At 50.1% G+C, this 19238-nt stretch overlaps 1 protein-coding gene across 1 annotated transcript in view; it reads right to left on the reverse strand.

Moving 5' to 3' along the window:
- Positions 1-19238, reverse strand: part of LOC142560898 (uncharacterized) — a 141979-nt gene that overhangs the window by 50199 nt on the left and 72542 nt on the right. Inside the window, exon 3 of the mRNA XM_075673309.1 lies at positions 8968-9095. Within this exon, the coding sequence (XP_075529424.1) occupies positions 8968-9095 (128 nt within the window). The remainder of the gene's footprint in view (positions 1-8967; positions 9096-19238) is intronic.

Consider the following 19238-nt stretch of genomic DNA (forward strand, 5'->3'; position numbering starts at 1 on the left):
GTTGTGCGCTTCTCTTGTTGTAACATGTCCTCTATCTAACCACGGCGCCTTCGACCAGTTTCGCTACGCGCGACAACATGCTGCAGAGATTCGTGGTTGAGATGCCGCTTACTCGCCGCCGAGACCCTGTGAGCTGGACTGCCGTTCAGACTTCTCCACGTGGACAGTCGCTGTAGCCTATGCATCGTCGACCACCTACTGCCGAAGGAAACTGATTAGCACAGGTACAGAGGTAGGAACTGCCAGCCTGAGACCTAAATTTTTACCGCAGTATGTCACTGGCGTTCACGTTGAGGGAGCAGTTGCAGAAGCGCTTGTCAATACCGGGGCCACCATTCCCGTCATCCATGAAAAACTTCGCCGTCAGCTGAAAAATGTCACAACCTCCCTCTCTCTAGCATGGCACTCAGCAATGCTGGCGCGCAGTGAATTGATCCTACCGATGTATGCAGTCCTGGTGGTCAGCCAAGATGTTTTGTACATCATCGAGTTTTTCGTGTTGCCATCCTGTTCTCGTGATCTCGTCCTCAGGTGGGACTTCCTGTCACAGTGCAATCATCGATTATACTCGCGCGCAAGTGGACCTTTCGCCGTTATGTGACTCACCATCGGTCGACCACGACCTCGGTGTTTGCAAAGTCTTCGTTGGTGCTGATACTGATTTACCTCCGGGGAGGTACATGATTATAAGCCTGTCGTGTGCCGCGCTGCCAGACTCCGCTGACGCCATCTGACATGCTTGCTCACCGCAAGGAGTTATTTCTGCCATTCGCCGTCCGCGCTGTTAGGTCTGATCGAATCCACTTTCATACCCATATGCAACTCGCACCGGTACCCAGTGACCCTACTGCGTGGTGACTGAGACGTTAGGATATGTGCAAGCTGTCACGTGTACTGAAGATCTTGACGTTCACGATTTCGCCACCCATTAACATCTTTACGCCATAACCTCTTTCTCATCAACATCGCCTTCAGCCACTTTCGACTGTGCCATCGCCGCTAACCTTTCGCCATCTCATAGCACCCAACTTTTTACGCTCCTTAACGAGTTCGTTAAGAACAAACTTAACCTTTGTTCGTTCAATTGCAACCAACCATCCTAACGGCGCACTACTAGTGTCTATCATACCACTGACACGGGTTCACATGCACGCTAGCGACAGCGTGTGTATCCCGTTTCTGTAGAAGAGCGCCGAGTTATCACGGAATAAGCGGAAGACATGCTGCAGCGCGACGTCATTTAGCCTTTTCAAAGTCCTTGGTCGTCGCCTCGCGAAAAGAAAGATGGCTCCATTCAATTCTGTATCGATTACCGCCGCATAAATAGGATTACAAGAAAAGACGTTTACCTACTGCCTCAGATCGACGGCGTTCTGCATTGTCTGCAAGGTGCAGAATACTTTAAATCTCTGTTCTGGCTATTGGCAATTTGCTATGGCTGAGGCTGAACGCCGAGAGACAGCTTTCGTCACGCAATATGGCTTGCATGAGTTGAACGTTATGCCGTTCAGGCTCTGCAATGCTCCTGCTGCCTTCGAGCGCATGATTGATACCATCCTTCACGACCACAAGTCGAGGACTTGTTTATGTTACCTGGACGACATAGTTGATTTCTCAAAGGATTTTCCGACCCATCTCGTCCGTCTTCCTGACGTCCTAACTTGTTTCACTTCAGCTGGCCTACACTTCAACCTGAAGAATTGCCGTTTCGTTGCCCTAAAATCAACTTTCTTGGGTCATGTTGCCTCGAAGGACGGGATCCTTCCCGAACCCGACAAGCTTCGCGCAGTCGTCTAGTTTCCAAGAGAGAGAGAATCAACTTTTATTGCGCCCTTAGTAAAGGTTGGTGCGCGCTGGCACCAGACGGGGTGGAACCTTCTTCTCAGGTCCCATATGCGTCCAGCAGTTCCTAGCCCCTAGCCGCCAGCGCGAGCTGGGTCGGTAGGTGGAGGCTGGACAACACGGTCTCCCATCGCTCGGGGGGATTGGGGCTGGGGAGGGTGGAGTTAGGGATGGTGGGGGGTTTTTGAGCCTAGTGCACTCTGCAAGGGTGTGCGCTAGAGTGCCTTCTGATCGTCTGCAAAATGGGCATGAAGTGTAATGCTCTGTTAGGAACATCTTGTGCAAGAGCACGGGACGCGCTAGAAACCCCGCTTGCGTGCGTCGCACGATAGTTTGCTGCCTTCGGCTGAGTTGCGGATGCAGACGGGGAAGCCTACATCTGCCGCTTCTGTACATTTGGGTGATGTCTTCGTAATTTGGCACGGGGTTTGGTAGCTCTGGCTCGTCCTCGATCAGGATTGACAGTTCTCGGGCATAGTGGTCGGCGAGTACGTTGCCTTCCACTTGCAAGTGAGCCGGGGCCCACACGAGCTCAACGGCCCGTCCCGGTGATTTGCGTTTGGTGAGGATCGCTAGTGCAGCGGGAGAGATGAACGTAGCTTGCGTAGGCGGTCTCGGAGTCTGTGACCACGGTCCTCACTCCCGGTTGTGCGAGTGCGAGGTCCACGGCCACTTCTGCTTCGGCTGTATTCATCGTCCGTATCGACGCGCCTGGTGGTGACCACTGCCGTTGCTCTGGTGCCGTGCTTGGGAAGCGAGGCATCCGCGTAGAGAACCTCGGAGCCCTCTTCCAGCTGTCGATCCAGTGCCTTGGCCCGCGCAGAGCGTCTCTCGTCGTTCCTCCCCGGCTGCCTGTTCTGGGGGAGAGGCTTGGTCTTAATAATCTCTCTCCACGTTGTGGGGAGCAGCTCCGTTGTCGGTTGCTGTTCAATTCGCCATCCTATCTTGCATAGGACGGCCCGGCCGTGTTCTGTCCGGCTCAGCCTTACTGTCTGGTGGGATAGGTGTGCTTCCACCAGCTCATCCACCATGTTGTGGGCACCCATGTCCAGCAGATACTGTGTTGACGAGTAGACTGGGACGCACATGGCGAGCTTGACTGCCTTCCTTATCGTCGTGTTCAGCGTCTCGCGGTTAACCTTCGTAACCTGGAGGTACGGGGCGGAGTACGTTACGCGTGACACAACGAATGCCTGTACCAGGCGCAGTGCGTCTTCTTCTGGGTGATTCCACGAGAGATCAACACGGGTCAAAAATTTCATATTTTAGATTTCATTGAATATTTTATAATTTATGCGCATATCACCAGGTAGCACTAAAGTGAACGTGGCTTATTTGCCAAATGAATATTTTAGGAGGAAAAAAATTACGAGATTCTTCAGTGTGGAGGTGCCTATTTAATGCAGAAGGCATTTTCACAAATTCACAAGGATGTGAAATACAATATGTTACGGCTACAAAGAATACATTCTTGTGTGTAAAATCTAGACGTAAAGAAGGGCCAGCTAGCACTGTTTCACGCTTCCGTGCAAAACGGAGGTGTTTTTAAAATATTGCTTAATTTGCTACAATCTTCAAAAGTTGCTATATTTACGATTTTTTATCAACTTAACCAATACATGTAGCCTTTTGAAATTTGCTGGACTGCGAGACCTCAACCTATTCAACAATTGTGCTGAATATTCTTGCTGTATCACAAATTACCATTTCTACACTTCGCCTCAAATTTGAAGTTTTGACAAAAATGAACGCTATTTAAAAATGAAAATAAAAAAACCCCATCGGAAATTTTTCTCAAAATCTCGTAAACAACTATTCACAGGCACGTGAAAAATAATATTAAAAAACATGTTGCATTATTTTGTTTGTAATCACAGTACAGGTGGTAGAAATGAGAGCTTTGCCACAATGCACCAAGGTGCTAAGAAAAAGGGACATCAGGGTAAAAACAGCGTGCATAAGGCTCTGACTTGCCTAAACTTGACCGTAATGGCGACGTAAAGGCAGTTTTGGTAAACTATAATTATTTCGACCACGCCATTCTAAAATGTCTGAATTTCCGACATAAATTCGTGGAGTCATGCCTCTCCTCGGCCATCATTGGCGCCCATATTTATTTCACGCTTTCAGATGCAGCTGCTGTAAAAATCGTCTCTTTTGATCGAGTTGATAGAGTATAGAAGAATGGGAAGTGAATCCACGGGAGGCGATGAATTCTTACCGGAAGAAGACGAACTGGGAGGTAGAAAGCAGTACCTACATCCACTTGAAACTTTGCCTCACGTTCATCAGCAGAAGTCGGATTCGCGACGAAGGAACTTTTGCCCGGTGCTAAAGCAAATTCAACTCGGTGGCACTGCAAGGTCCAAATCTTACTTCGTATAGTGCAAGCGCCATTTGGACCCCTCAGGTACCAAATACGGCATGTGCACCGAATGGTTCGCCAAATTTATAGAAACCTATGACATGGTGCTCTTCATACCAAAAGCGAATGCGCTTGTTGACTCTACTGCGAAGCCAGCTGGAGCGCCGAAAAGTTCAAGCTCTCATTCGAGATTTGTCAGCCTACATGACATACAAATCCCGATCTTGGCGCGAGAAACGTGGAATATGGTCAACACCAGACGCAACTGAGTGAACACGGTTGAACCCAACAGACGTTTAGACCACTGTGCAATATTATACCAAAGACGAGCTTGGATGTGCTCGGCAGAGTCCCAACTAAAAAGGACGTAGTATCTGTTTCGATTGATGGAAACAAACCGTATGCTGCCACGAGATTCATGACCCGCTCGGTACGGGAGACATATGGTCTCTTTAAGGAAGCCAATCCGGATACATCTATTGGGTTCTCAAATCTTTATTCTCTCCGGCCGAAGTGAGTTCTTCTTGCTCCACAACAAGAAGTGTACCTTTGCATGTATTGCGCCAACGCCACATGGTGTGTTTCCGCGCAAGAAGAGCTCATTGAAGTTGCCTACACAATTACCCACCTCCAAGAACTATGTCTTTGCACCTCGCCCACGACCGATTCTTTCCTGAACGATTGTGATTATTGTGCAAATGAGGATGCTTTTTGGGAATCACTTTGGGAATCACTACCACGTTGGGAATCCCTGAAAGGGGGGCCTTTCGCCCAATATACGGAGCTTCGGATTAGTGGTTCCGCACATTCCATCCCAACTTCAACTATGGGAAAACCACGAGTAGTGCGTACTCCTGAGGAAAAAGCTGCCTACGGCGAGCGTCAGCGAGAGTTGGCCCGTGAACGGGCTCATCGTCGTAGGGCCGACCCCGAGCTGCGCGCCGGAGATGCCGAGTTTAGAAGCAGCAGTCCTAAAGCATGCTCACCACGCGAAGCACGCAGAAGCGAAAATGAGGTGATCGAATGGTGAAACAAAATATTTACAATACAGACTGCTTGCGAAGTTTGACTGTGTAACACTCGGTGTGACTAACACAGCTTCGCTGTTCGACCATCTTTACGGACTGCAGAAGGCGCTGTGATTCCTCTTTCTTTTTTTTTCATTCCCGGCGATAGCTGCTATGGACTCCGCACACCGGCGGCGGCAGTCACCACCGCCTCCGAAACGCCGGTTGTAATGAGCCCACAACAGCTTACAATGCAAAACCTTCACAAGGCTGCGTCAGCGATATTTCTGGTGTGGAGTGGACCGCTTTGTCCCGCAGCAGGTACGATCTGGCACCGCCCATCAAAGACCACTCCACAGTGCCCTCTTGGCGCACTACAGACGTGCCCTGCTCGGCCGCGTCAGCATCGACCTCGGTGGCCTCCTTCCATACAGCGGCTGCGGAAATCGCTGGATTCTTGGCGTCGATCAGCTGACGCTCTATATACACCGTTACCACGGCCCTTGCCGCAGCGACGCTGCGAAGTTCATTCTTCGTAACTTCGTCCTTCGCCACGACTCTCCTCGAAAACTGCTCGGCGATAGGGGTCGTGTCTTCTTGTCAGAACCACGGTCCGTACCGAACCATCGACGCCACCTCACTTGTGAACTACACCGTCGAGCCATCACACCATCGCCGAACCTTCGTTGTACTGGTCGCGAGACCGTGCATGTCAGCCGCCTAAATAAAGCGACATTATGACCCCCTCGTCTTGTCTGCTCCCCGAGTCGCCAAAACGAGTTTAACATGGCCAATGTAATGAAGCAGACGCGCCTCGCGTTTTCGGTGGCAGCCGGAAGACGGCGACCCGTGCGGTCACTGCGAGAGAGCTCGTGCTGTGCGCTGCTACTAGGCTGCCGCTAGGCTTATTGTCACCTTTGTAATTAAATATCATTACACACGTTACAACAAACAGATAGCTCATATGAGATTAACAGGCGAAAACGTTTAAAGCGATAGGGTTGAGGTCCCCGTGACGGAAAAAAATCCGGCGTCGGTGTCGACGCCGGCTTGCGAACTTAAAAAAAAAACAACTTTTAACTTCATTTTAACTTCAAATCTACAAGCTATTAGAGTGAGATTAAAGCAAAATGTTTGAACTAATACTTTCTCATTCTAAACTAATTTACTGTTTCTCTTTAGCGTTCCCTGAGGCACTGTGCATGTGCGCTTGCGAATGCATGCGCGCGTCAGCCCGTTGGTGAATGGGAGCGAGTGAGGGACCATGGGGCGCGAGAAACGAGGCATGCGCGCACCTGATCAGCTCGGCGTCGTCCAGCGGGCGGTCGTCCGCCGTGAGGAACTCGCCGAGGCACTCGACCTCGCACTTGGCCAGGCACTGCGCCAGCATCTTCGGCGCGTCCACGTCGTCGGGACGCCGGGCGCGCCAGAAGAGCGGGGGCTCCCGCACGAGCGCGTCGCCGCCCGCCGCCAGCCCTGCGTCAGTCACGTGGCGTGCGTGCTTCTGAACAGAGGCGAAATGTCCTGCGCGCTTTCTTTCAACGACGAGCGCTGTTTGTCTCATTCCAGGCACTTCGCGGCAGGTATAGTAGGTATTCCGTGCTTCGTATTCCACACCAGTAGGTATTCCACACTTGGGACCTCCCGACTGAAAATATCAGTGCCGGTATAGCGGTAAATGCGAGAGAAACGCGTTAGCACTCCGTCGGACTTCTTTGCAGTCCCGGATCCATGATTTGAACCGCGTGCACCTCCATTGCATACTGTTGTTTGGGAGATCATCCGACAAACGTCCTACCTCTTTGAGGACACTGAGCACGTGCTGGTGGGCGAGTTGGTTATACATGATTACAACGAAGGCGCCAAATAAAACGACGGACGAAGGAAGTAGACACGAGACAACCACGCAGGCACTCTTTGAGGAGCGAAGTGCAAATGGCAGTAGCTCTCGCCACGGTGGCTTAGCGGCAATAGGGTGTTGGCCTGCTAAGCTGGAGATCGCGGGATCAAATTCCGGCAGCAGGGAAAATGCAAAAACGCCAGTGTCCCGTGCATTGGGGGCACGTAGAAGATCCCCTGGTGGTCAAAATTAATCCAGTGTCCCCCACCACTGCGTTACTCATAATCAGATCGTTGTTTTGGCCCCTAACACCCCATAATTAATTATCTCCTCCAACCAACGGTGGTCATAAGCATGCAGACCACCGTCATTTGCAACGTTATACAGGCTGCCTCAACTATCATGCACAAAGATATTTAAATATGGAAATGCCACGTAGCTGTACAGAACGAAGGTAATGTTGTTTGCCGTCACTTGTAGATACTCATATTATTTTGTTCATTCCGCCTAATTACATAATTACTGGCAATTATCTAATGAACATCGGAAATGTTATAATTACATTTAAAGTGTCAATGAAACAATTGTAGATCAACACATCAGATTCCCGATACAGCTTTCTGTTGCCCAATGTGTGCTACATAAAGGTGTTTTTCCGAGCGGGACACAAGCCCGCGAATACATGCAAAGTGCCGCAAGCGACCACTCACACGCCAGTGAAGATCCAGTGATATGCCCACTCATACAATACTAGCTGCGGACGGAACCACACCGCGTAATCAGGCAGGTTTGAGATCGTAAAATAAAAGGAGAAGACATTGCTTACGACGGGAGCCGCAAAATTTCAAAAAAAGTAAAATGACAATAATCGCAAAAAATTGAATGTGAAACACGAAATGTCAAGCAATCGTAGCATCCACAGTTTGTTTGAATTCAAGGAAGCGAAACCATCAGTGCATTGCGCTACGGCTAACCAGCCACAGTGTACTTCTAGCCACAGCGCTTAAAGGGTACAGAGGGCGTAGAGGAGAGAGGGGGCCGTTGTTCCGATGCAGCGCGGTATGCGGCGTGTAAGCTGCATTGTCTTGGGGGTTTCTTGGCCCTTACGGCTCATATGTAGTTGTAAATATTGGACGTTTGAAAGAGTGCCAGCGTTTACAATCAAACCTGCCTTGCGAATTTTTTGTCACCGCCCTATTTCAAAGGAAATGCCATTAGAGATAATCACTATTATCTGAGCAATCACAATCCCTGGTCGCAGCTGCGTGAGGGCGCAACGAACGCGCCCACATTGGCGTGTGCATCGTGGTGGGGCACGATGCATCAGCAGCGCCTAGAAATAACTGAGCATGTGTTGGTGGGCTAGTTGGTTAAGCATGATTACAAAGACGGCGCCGAATAAAACAACACACGAAGAAGGGGGCCTACGTGCTGTCTCGTGTACCCCTTCTTCGTGCGTTGTTTTATTCGGCGCCATCTTTGTAATCAAGCCTAGAAATGGCGCGATGATGATAATAATGATAATGATGATAATGATGATGATAAATGGCGCGATGATGATAATTCATATTGGCATGCCCCCTGAAAAGGGGCGGTGAGTCGCCTAGCCTCGCCCGCGATTGCTCCGATGCGAGCGCCCGCTGACGGCAAGGAAAACTTGACGCGAGGGCAATTCCTCCCCGCATGCGTCGTGCGGGGAAGCAAAACGTCATTAGACAGGAAAGCCAAGTGGGAAATACGACTGTTCGTGGACGCGAGAGCTTCGAGCCTTTCCAAAGGCTTCAAGTTCTAAACGGTGCGTCAGAAATCAAACCTCTGACAGTTACGGGCAACGTCAGTCAAGGAGAGAAGTGACCTCGCTATACCGTAAAAGGGCGAAAGCGGGTAGACCGATGACGTGCACTATACGTTACCGTCGATGAGGTCGTGTTGTTCTTTCCGCAGGTCAGTGCCAGCGACGTCGTCGTCGTCGCAGAGTTCGCCGACCCGGAAGGCACCTTCGCGCCAGGGCGGCTGTTCGTGGTCCTCTCGGAAGCAAAGGCTGCGGAAGTAGAAGGCGTCACATTAGCACGTTCCCGGTGGCCCACAATGTGCAAAGGGGACAAACAACACGAGAGCAGCGCGTTTATTGGGTGACTCGATGTCTGTGCGTGTTGTGAAGCGCTGACGATGGGTAAAACAAGGTTGAACTATTAGCCACGACGGAACACAGGGAGAGCCGGCGCAACGTTTTTGTCGCCCTTGTCTGGTGCGTCATGTCTTGGCTATTACAACGGTTTAGTCAGTGCCTTACAAAACTGAAAATTGAGCAACTTGGAAGGCATTCATCTTGTGATTTGTGGAGCGCTCACATGACACAAACAGACAGAAACTAGAAGTGCAGGAGACGTGCAGTGACGCATTACAAGCCTGTGCTGAAAGTTAATACATGCTACGCATATCCTTAAGAGTTTAAGAGGAAGCTTTAGCTCGGGCCCAACTCCGACACGGCCTATTCAAATACATGTAAAAACGCAAAAACATTTTTCTGAGATAACCCCTTGACTGATTTTAATAAAATTTGTTGCATTTGAGAGAAAAAGTTAAATTCTAGTGACTGTTGGAAGCGGAATTTTGATTTGGGGCTTGAATATTGTTTAAAAATTTTCAAAAACTCTGAAGTTTGAAAAATATAGAAGCACGAAATTTACAAATTAATAGCTCTGCATCAAGAACATTTATCGCAGTTCTGTAAACGGCGTCCATTAAATCATTCAAAGCGGACAAATTTCTTGTGTAATTTTACATCTTACATGAATTTTTTATGTTGTTTACAAGGGTTCTGCAAAAGTTGCAATTACATATTAATAAATTTTTTTTAGATTCATGTGTAAAATGTCAAATTTGTTCGCTTTAGAAGTGATATCACATACAATTCACAGAATTGCGATATCGTTTTCTTTTCTTGCTGAGTTGCGGAGTTCTAAACTTGAAAGTTTCGCTTTCTGAAAATTTGCGATTTATGCCAATCTTTAATAAAAGTTTGACGTCCTAAATTGAAAATTCAAAACTAACAGTCACTGGACTTGGAAGTTTTCTTTCAAATGCAACAAACCCCGGACGTGTCTTGCGTGCGCTCCCAGGTTTTTCGATGTTCCTGGCGGATTTATGGTTGTGCTCAAGCCAACTTCGATTGGAATCATCAGCGGAAGTCACCTGGATACCGAAATTGCGGCAAGTGGACCCAATTTTCGGCTATTTTTCGACTTTGACGCGCCGTCCCGGCGGCTGCGTTCGACCTAGCGTCGACTCCGACCACTGCCCGCCGGCCAAGCGTCGGTGCGCCTCGCCGCCGACCCCTGGGGCTTAGCACGGCTGGATATTTTCGGCGAAAATGGAGGTTGTTGTTCAAGGGGAGGATATTTCTCCTGAATAATTTTCCGAAAAGGTCGGTTGGTTCACAATCTACACAAACCAGCAACGCGGCAGCCAAGATAGCGGCCGCGAAGGAGGAAGCCAAGGTGTCGGCTCGGATCGAGCAAGGAGACAAGATGGCGGCCACGTGAGCACCAAATCAATCAAGATGGCGGGGAGGAAATTGGCGCTGCGCTCCGTGGCGTCACAGCAACCACGCCTACCTACTGGCCTGCATAAGGTGATAATCCGACCGAGCGGAGGATTGAAAGCTCTATCTTTGGGTGGAGACGTGAAGATATATGAGATTGTTCGAGCCGCTGCGGGCGTAAATTTGAAGGAGGCTAAGGAAACATTATTCAACTTAACACCAAGCAAAACACCATTTTGGTGGGCACCATGATTGAACAAAGAATGCATCGGTACCTGAAGATAAAAATACTTCAGGTTGATCAGGCAAATTATGAAGTAAACGCCTACCTGTCAGCCCCCGAGGTTACTGGCAAAGGAGTTATTCATGGGATCTCGGTGGAACACACGGAAGCACAGATTCTGGACAACCTGGATTGTTCAAGGAACCCCAAAATCAGAGTGGTCAGAAGAATAGGGAAGACATCGACCTCAGTTCTAATACTCTTCGTAAACGATAATGTGCAGTTTTGGATTTATTATGGAGGCGGGCTCCTCAAGTGCTTCCTCTACAAAAAGAAGTTTGAGGTGTGCAACGCATGCGGACATCTTGGGCACCACTCTGATGTGTGTCCGGACCCGGACGACGTCAAGTGCCGCGGCTGCGGTACCGTGAAGCCACCGGATGGACACGTGTGCGATCCCAAATGTGCTCTTTGTGGAAAGGGACGTGAACTGGGAAACAAGAAGTGTCGCGAGATCTACCGAGCTCCGTACATCGTCAGGAAACGCCAGTGGGAGCGGAAGCTCCAAGAAGAGGAGGGGAAGAAAACATCCCAGTCTGGGCGGAAAAGCCGCTCAAGGAGCTGGGAGGGCTTCCGGAGCCGCTCCGACTCCTTCCCTCGCCTCGATCCCCCGGGCCGTTCCAGCTCCAGGGGCCGCTCCAGCTCCAGGGGCCGCTCCAGCTCCAGGGATCGTTCTGGCTCCGGGGTCTACTCCGGCTCCAAGGCAAGATCGTCGTCAAGGCCGAGGAATGAAGCCAACAAGCAAAGGGAGGTGAGCTGGGTAGATAAGGTCTCCCCAAAAAATACGGAATCCGAGGAACTCGCCAAGATGAGAATCACGGTAGAGAAACTCATTAAAAGAGTAGATGACCTCGAAAAGGAAAACGCTATGCTAAAAAGGGAGAAGAACGTAGCTAACGCAGTCAAAACAGCTAACACGATTAGAACCCACCCAACCGTTGAAAGCACTGTGGCGATGCAGGTAGATGACACCCGCTACCCACCTCTGAAAAGGAAACCAGGCGCGAACGCGCCGCAAGAGCCCACAATGGCAGATCTATGCAAGAAAATGGACGACTTCCAGGCGAGCTGGGAGGCAAAGTTCGCATCAGTCATCCAAGCCATCCAGGCGCTATCGGAAGAAAGCCAGAAACACAGGGCCGCGTTGGTGAGCATTAATAACTGGCAGAGGGAAAGAGAGCAGAAGGTACATGGTGGTTCTCAGACGGCTGCGACCCTGATACCACTGGGTGATAATCCACAATTCAATCATAGCCAGTCACAATAAACACACGATTTGGCAGTGGAATTGCCGCGGGTACCGTCGCAAAAGGGTGGTCCTACAGCAGCTCCTTCTTGGCAAAGACAATCCGGACGTAATCGCTTTACAAGAAACTGCGGGGATGGCAAAATTATCGGGCTACATATCATTTAGTACAGATGATGGAAGATCCTGGGTAACCACCCTGGTCAGGAGAAACTTGGCAGTCGTTAAACACGACACGGAGGTTATCAACGTAGACCACGTCCTTGTTGAACTCATTCCAGCAAAAAAGAAAGAAGGCAGTCTTTTTGTTCTCAATATTTATAGCAGCCTGAAACAGAGGAAGGCCCGATTTCGACCTCTTCTCCAAAAAACTCTGCGTATTGCCAACAGGCAAGCTTTGGTAGTGGTGGGAGACTTTAACGCCCAACACGCTGCCTGGGGGTACAGAAAAGGAGTTAAGGAAATGGAACTCTGGCTGGATGCACAGCAAGAGGGGCTCACCTTAATGACCGACCCCCAAACCCCCACTAGAACGGGGAATAGTGTCAGCGTAGACATTTCACCCGACCTCACATTCGTCAAAAACGTGGGAGATGCAACCTGGGTTAAGACCCAGGAAAACCTAGGTAGCGATAACTTTAAACTCGAAACAGTGGTGAGCTTAGGCCCTGCCAGGAGAAAAGGCAGAAACCAGCTAATTGTTGAATGGGATGCCTTTCGCGAAATAAGAAGCGAGACGGCACTGAATGAGATAAGGGATACTGATGAATGGGCAAAGAGACTGGGCCAGGACGTTAAAAACGCAACCAAGGAGATAATCGAGGACTCTGCACTGGAGATAGCGGACAGCCACCTCCTCCATATGTGGGAAGCTAAGCTCAGCATGGAAAAATGGCTCAGGAGGCAAAGGTGGAACAGCAATCTCAGGAGACGGATCGCTAGGCTCAATAAAAATATAGAAGATTACGCGCTCAAACTAACCAGGCAGAACTGGGAGTTCACGTGCGATGGGATGGACGGAAATATAGGCCTAGCTAGGACATGGAATCTACTCCGCTACCTGCTGGATCCACAGGGCCGCAAAACAGCGCAGCAACAGAACCTTCGAAAAATTCTTCACTTGTACGAAGGTACGGAGGTAGATCTAATGAAGGACATACAGGAGAGATACATAGGGAACACTAGCGAGGAACCCCTACCTAACTATGAAGGCGTAGGCAACTCCAGGCTAGACGAACCCATCAGCGAGGCGGAGGTCCGGGCGGAGATTGCCAAGCTCAAAATCAAATCAGCTTCAGGCCCGGATGGCGTTAGCAATAAAATGCTTCGCAATCTAGACGATAACTCTATAACTGCATTAACTAACTTTATGCAGAAGTGCTGGGAAGAGGGTAAACTACCAAATCAGTGGAAAACCGATAAGATGGTGATGATCCCAAAACAAGGCAAGAAACTCCAGATAAAGAACTTAAGACCTATCTCTCCAACCTCTTGTGCAGGCAAGCTTTTGGAGCACGTTATTCAAACGCGGCTCAATAACTACATGGAGGATAATGACGTCTATCCGCATACGATGGTGGGCTTTAGGCCCAGGCTCTCCAGCCAGGACGTGATGCTGCAACTAAAACACCAAATCATCGATGCAGAAACGGGGGATGCCAAGGCAATCCTAGGGCTTGACCTAGCGAAGGCCTTCAGGACTTCGGAGTAAGCGAACGAACCTACAATTACATTAGGGACTTCTTGTCAGACCGAGAAGCAAAAATCCAGATTGGAGAATGCCAATCGGATGACATTAAATTAGGCAGCAAAGGGACCCCACAGGGCTCTGTGCTCTCGCCCTTTCTTTTCAATGTGGCCATGATCAAACTCCCTGAAAGACTGGAGGCTATTGAAGGACTAAACCACAGCATGTACGCTGATGACATCACGTTGTGGATAGCTAGGGGCAGCGATGCCCAAATAGAGGAAACCCTCCAAAGGGCTACCCAGGCAGTTGAAGGTTACGTCGGACCTAGGGGACCTAAATGTTCACCGCAAAAATCGGAACTGCTTCTATACCAGCCGAAAGGCAGGGCCAGTAAGGAGAAACCGCAAATCTCCCTCACAGCTGGGGGGATCCCCATTCCAAAACTGGACAAAATCAGAGTTCTGGGACTTTCGATTCAGGCCAACAGCTTTAATGGCGAAACAATAAGGAAACTAGACGGCTGCGCACTGCAGACCATGAGGCTGATCCGCAGGATTGCCAACAGGCGGTCCGGGATGAGAGAAGGCTAGTCCAGGCCTTTGTTATAGGTAGAATAGCTTATGTTGCTCCCTTCCTCAGGTTTAGGTCATTCGAGAAGAACATTGAGGGCACCATACGTAAAAGTATAAAATAGGCGCTGGGGCCTCCCATCCGCACTGCAAATGAAAAGCTTTTAGCTCTAGGGCTCCACAACATTCTTGAAGAGATTATTGAAGCAGTGAGAATCTCGCAGTATGAGAGACATGCGGGAAGCCCTACGGGCAGAAAACGCCTAGCTAGGCTAGGCATAAACTATGAGGGACAGGCAGGCATCAAAGTCGACCTGCCTCGAAGCGTGCGGAACCGACTAATAATCCCACCACTACCTCAAGACATGCACCCAATCCATCACAAGGAACGCAGAGAGAAACGAGCCGAGGCTCTTGAGAAGCGTTTCAAAAACTCGAAGGACGTGCTCTACGTTGATGCTGCAGACTATGGCAACGGCCGCATGGCCCTAGCTGTAGCGAGCGCTGAAACTAGGTTGATAGCCAGTGGCACAGTTCTAATGGATTGCTCTCAGATTGGAGAAAAATCTGCCATAGCACTTGCAATTGCAAGTACTTTAGCCAAAATTGTAGTCAGCGACTCTAAGGTTGCGGTGATGAACTTTGCCAGAGGCAGAATTTCTCCCAAGGCGAACAGAATCCTGCATACCTGCAGAAATAGCAGGAAAATTGAAGTAATCTGGGCACCTGTGCACGCCTCCCTTGCTCGGAACGAGGCGGCCCACGAATTAGCTCGAGGACTTACATTCCGAGCTGGTGGGCTGGCCGAAGGCTTCACAGGGCGGGACCGCTTAGTGTGTTATAGAGAGATCACACAACACTACAGACTATGGCGGGTTAAATATCCTCCGGCTGATATACCCTTAAACAAGAGCCAGGCCTCCACTTGGCGTCGCCTGCAAACCAACTCGTTTCCAAGCCCGGTGTCATGCAGCCTCTACTACCCGAGTCAGTACTCCAGCCAGTGTAAGCTATGTAAAGCCAGGGCTAATCTTAGTCACATTCTGTGGGAATGCCCACAGGCTCCCTCTGAGGGAAGAATAAAATATTTAGAACAATGGGAGACCTTATTACTCAGCTCCGATCCGGAGATTCAACAGAAGACCGTCCGACCGGCCGAAACCGCCGCTAGGGTCCAAGGACTCCTGGCCATCGTCTAGGTGGGAAGGCTTAAAGCCTTCCCTACATCAGTTGCACAAATAAAGTTTTACAATCCAATCTCCTTTTACATGTATTTAGACAGCAGCACCCGAGCTAAAGCTTCCTCTTAAAGTTGTTCAGACATTTTTTTTAGTTTTTCTGTTCCCTGTGAATATATATATATATATATATATATATATATATATATATATATATATATATATATATATTATAATACCGAGACCGATCAAGCTGTCCAGCACTGTTTATTCCCAAATAGGCAACGCCCCAGCTCATGCGCGAAGTCGATGAACAGGGAAGATGATGATGGCTATATACAAATGAAAACGACGAAGTACGTTAGGAGTGCTTACACTAACTTCTCCCCGTCATGGAAGCGGCCAGCTTGGCTGCAGATTAGCGGTTATCTAAACGGGGAGTGAAGGGCTTCATCCGCGAGACGTGAACGATTTCGGCATTCCGGCGGCGCCGGTCAGTGACGGAGTGTACTGGACGGACGAGATAGTTCACTACAGATGTTTGCTGCACAACGGTGTATGGGCCAATGTAGCGTTGAAGGAACTTCTCACAGAGGCCTGGACTGCGGACTGGAGTCCAAAGCAGGACATGGTCTCTAGGGTGAAAACGTACGTCACGGCGTTTGTTGTCGCAGTGACGTTTGCGCTCAGCTTGGGTAGTTTCTGTGCTTTCCCGGTCGATTTGACGGCAATGTGCAATTCGGGCAGCAAAATCTTCTGGAAGCGACGCGTTAGGCGAAGAAGGTGCTAAAAAGAATTCTCAGTCGAATATGGTGGAAGGAGATCGTCCATATACAAGGAAGAAAGGGCTGTAGCCGGTAGTCCGTTGAATAGCAGTATTATATGCGAATGTCACAAAAGGAAGAATTTTATCCCAGTCAGTGTGGTCAGGACGGATGTACATGGAAATCATGTCAGACAGCCTACGGTGGAAGCGCTCAGCAAGGCCGTTGGTTTGCGGATGATAGGTAGAAGTAGATTTGTGGACGGTATTAGCGGCCCGAAGAGCTTCCTCGAGAACTTGTGAAATGAACGCCTTGCCACGGTCACTGAGAAGAACGCGAGGAGCCCCGTGGCGCAAGACGATGGAGCGCAAGAAAAAGTCGGCGACCTCAGAAGCGGTACCAGATCGCAGAGGGGCAGTCTCGGCATATCTTGTTAAATGGTCAACCGAGGTCACAATCCAACGGCGACCGGAGGGTGTCAACGGCAAGGAACCATACAAATTAATACCAAAAAATTCAAAAGTTGCGACCGGGCAAGGGAGAGGTTGTAATAAACAGGCAGGAGGGGATGTCAAGCGTTTGCGGTGCTGACATGACGCACAAGAGGCAATGTGTTTCGCCACCGTTGTGGATAGGCCAGGCCAGAAGCAGCGGGTCTTGATGTGGTCGTAAGTCTTGTGGAAGCCTAAGTGGCCAGCCGATACGTCGTCGTGAAGTGACTCTAATACTCGCAAGCGAAGGCAGCGAGGCAGAACTGGGACCCACCTGTGACCTGTTGGGTGGTAAACGTAGCGATGTAACACACCATCTTGAAGGCGGAATTGTCAAAGTTGGCGTCGCAAGCGGCTGTTGGGTGGTTCGGCGAACCCACTAAGGCGATCCATGAGAGCTCGACAGTAGGAGTCAGCCCGCTGAAGCCACACGAAATCATACCGTGATGAAAGCGTAACTTGGTCCAGGGGCGTTATTGAGAGTTGGTGTGAGGCAGGCGTAGCATCGGAACGACGTGGTGCGGGAGACGACTGCGCGTTACCGGGAGAGAGCGAGAGTGGGCAGTGAGAGAATGCATCTGCATCATGATGACTTTTTCCAGACTTGTACGTTATTGTGAAGTCATATTTCTGCAAGCGGAGTTTCCAGCGTCCTAAGCATCCTGACATGTTTTTCATTGATGACAGCCAACACAGAGCATGATGGTCGGTGACGATGGTGAAGTCGCGGCCGTATAGGTATGGGCGAAATTTCTGAATCGACCAAACGATAGCAAGGTACTCTTGCTCTGTATTGGTGTAGTTCCGCTCAGCTGGAGAAAGTGTTCGGCTGGCATATGCTATGACTTGCTCATTAGAGGCTGCATTACGTTGCAGAAGTACTGCGCCAATACCTTGTGCGCTTGCGTCAGTATGGAGTATGGTGGAGGCTCGATTATCGAAGTGGCGAAGCACTGTTCCGGAAGTAAGATGTCGCTTAAGAGCTTGAAAAGCCGACTGACAGTCGCTAGTCCATGTAAAAGAGGCACCGGTAACCAGTAGCTTGTGTAGAGGAGCTGGTATTGCAGCGAAGTTGCGTATAAATTGACGAAAATATGACGCCAAGCCGAGGAAACTGCGTAGATCTTTCTGTTGCTGGGGACGAGAAAGGTGAAGAACAGCACTAATCTTTTCGGGGTCTGGCTCGATGCCATCTTTTGAGACGACGTGGCCGAACACTTTTATGCTCTTGCTTGCAAATCTGCATTTTTTTGTATTGATCTGGAGACCAGCATTCGCAAGGCACGTGAGAACTTCGTCTAATCTATGAAGGTGTTGGTTGAAGTCAGACGAAAAGATGACAATATCGTCCAGATAACAAAGGCAGGTCTTCCATTTTAGACTATGAAGTACGTTGTCTATCATTCGCTCAAATGTGGCAGGAGGCCACATTTGAGGCCAAACAGTCGATACTAAATCGCTGGAAGAAACAACGGCTTAACCGCAGACTGAGAAAGAAGGTGGCGGAGCTGAACCGAGCGATCGAGGATCACTGCCGCGCTCTCTGCATGCAACAGTGGAACGAGATCTGCAACGCGGCAGACGGGCAGATGCATAGCGGGAAGACGTGGAACCTACTGCGGCACCTGCTCGACGAAACGACGACCAAGTCGCACCAAAGGGACAGACTCGCCAAGCTCATACATCGGGCGGTCTCAGCACACGGCGTCGACGAAGTCACCAGGCGCATTAACGACAAATACCTGCCGACTACACCTACCGAACAACACGCGCCGTACAGCGGCCTGCCTAACGCGAACCTCGATCGTGACATCGCCGTCGAGGAGGTACGCGCGGCCCTGCACGACCTGAACAGCCGGTCGGCAGCCGGCCCGGACCTCGTCACGAACAAGGCGCTCAAGAACCTCGATGACGGCTCGATTGAAAAGCTGGCACAATACTACAACAAGTGCTGGAGAGCGGGAGCGCTGCCAAAGCTGTGGAAGACAGCCAAGACCATCCTGATCCCCAAGCCGGGGAAGCCGCCGGACACTCATCATCAGAAGTGCTCATCAGAAGAGCGTACAAGACAGCGCTGGGCCTGTTCGAGTCCACAAGCACGACCCGCTTGTTACAACTCGGGCTACACAATACGCTCGAAGAAATAGCCGAAGCGCAACGGACCTCTCAACTGGAGCGGCTGTCCATGACCAAAGCCGGGAGGAAGATACTGGACGATCTGGGAATAAGACGCTCGAACGAGGTGGAGATGAAGCTCCCCGTCCCCGAAGAGGTCCGACGCCAGACCAGAATCGACCCCATACCGAGGAACATGAATCCCGAGTTCAACAAGGGAAGAAGAGCGGCGAGGGCCAAGGCTCTCATCGACCAGCATGCCAACGACGAACACGCGCGGTACGTGGACGCGGCCGAATACCAA

Source organism: Dermacentor variabilis, chromosome 10 (genome assembly GCF_050947875.1).
Source record: "Dermacentor variabilis isolate Ectoservices chromosome 10, ASM5094787v1, whole genome shotgun sequence".
NCBI lineage: Eukaryota > Metazoa > Arthropoda > Arachnida > Ixodida > Ixodidae > Dermacentor > Dermacentor variabilis.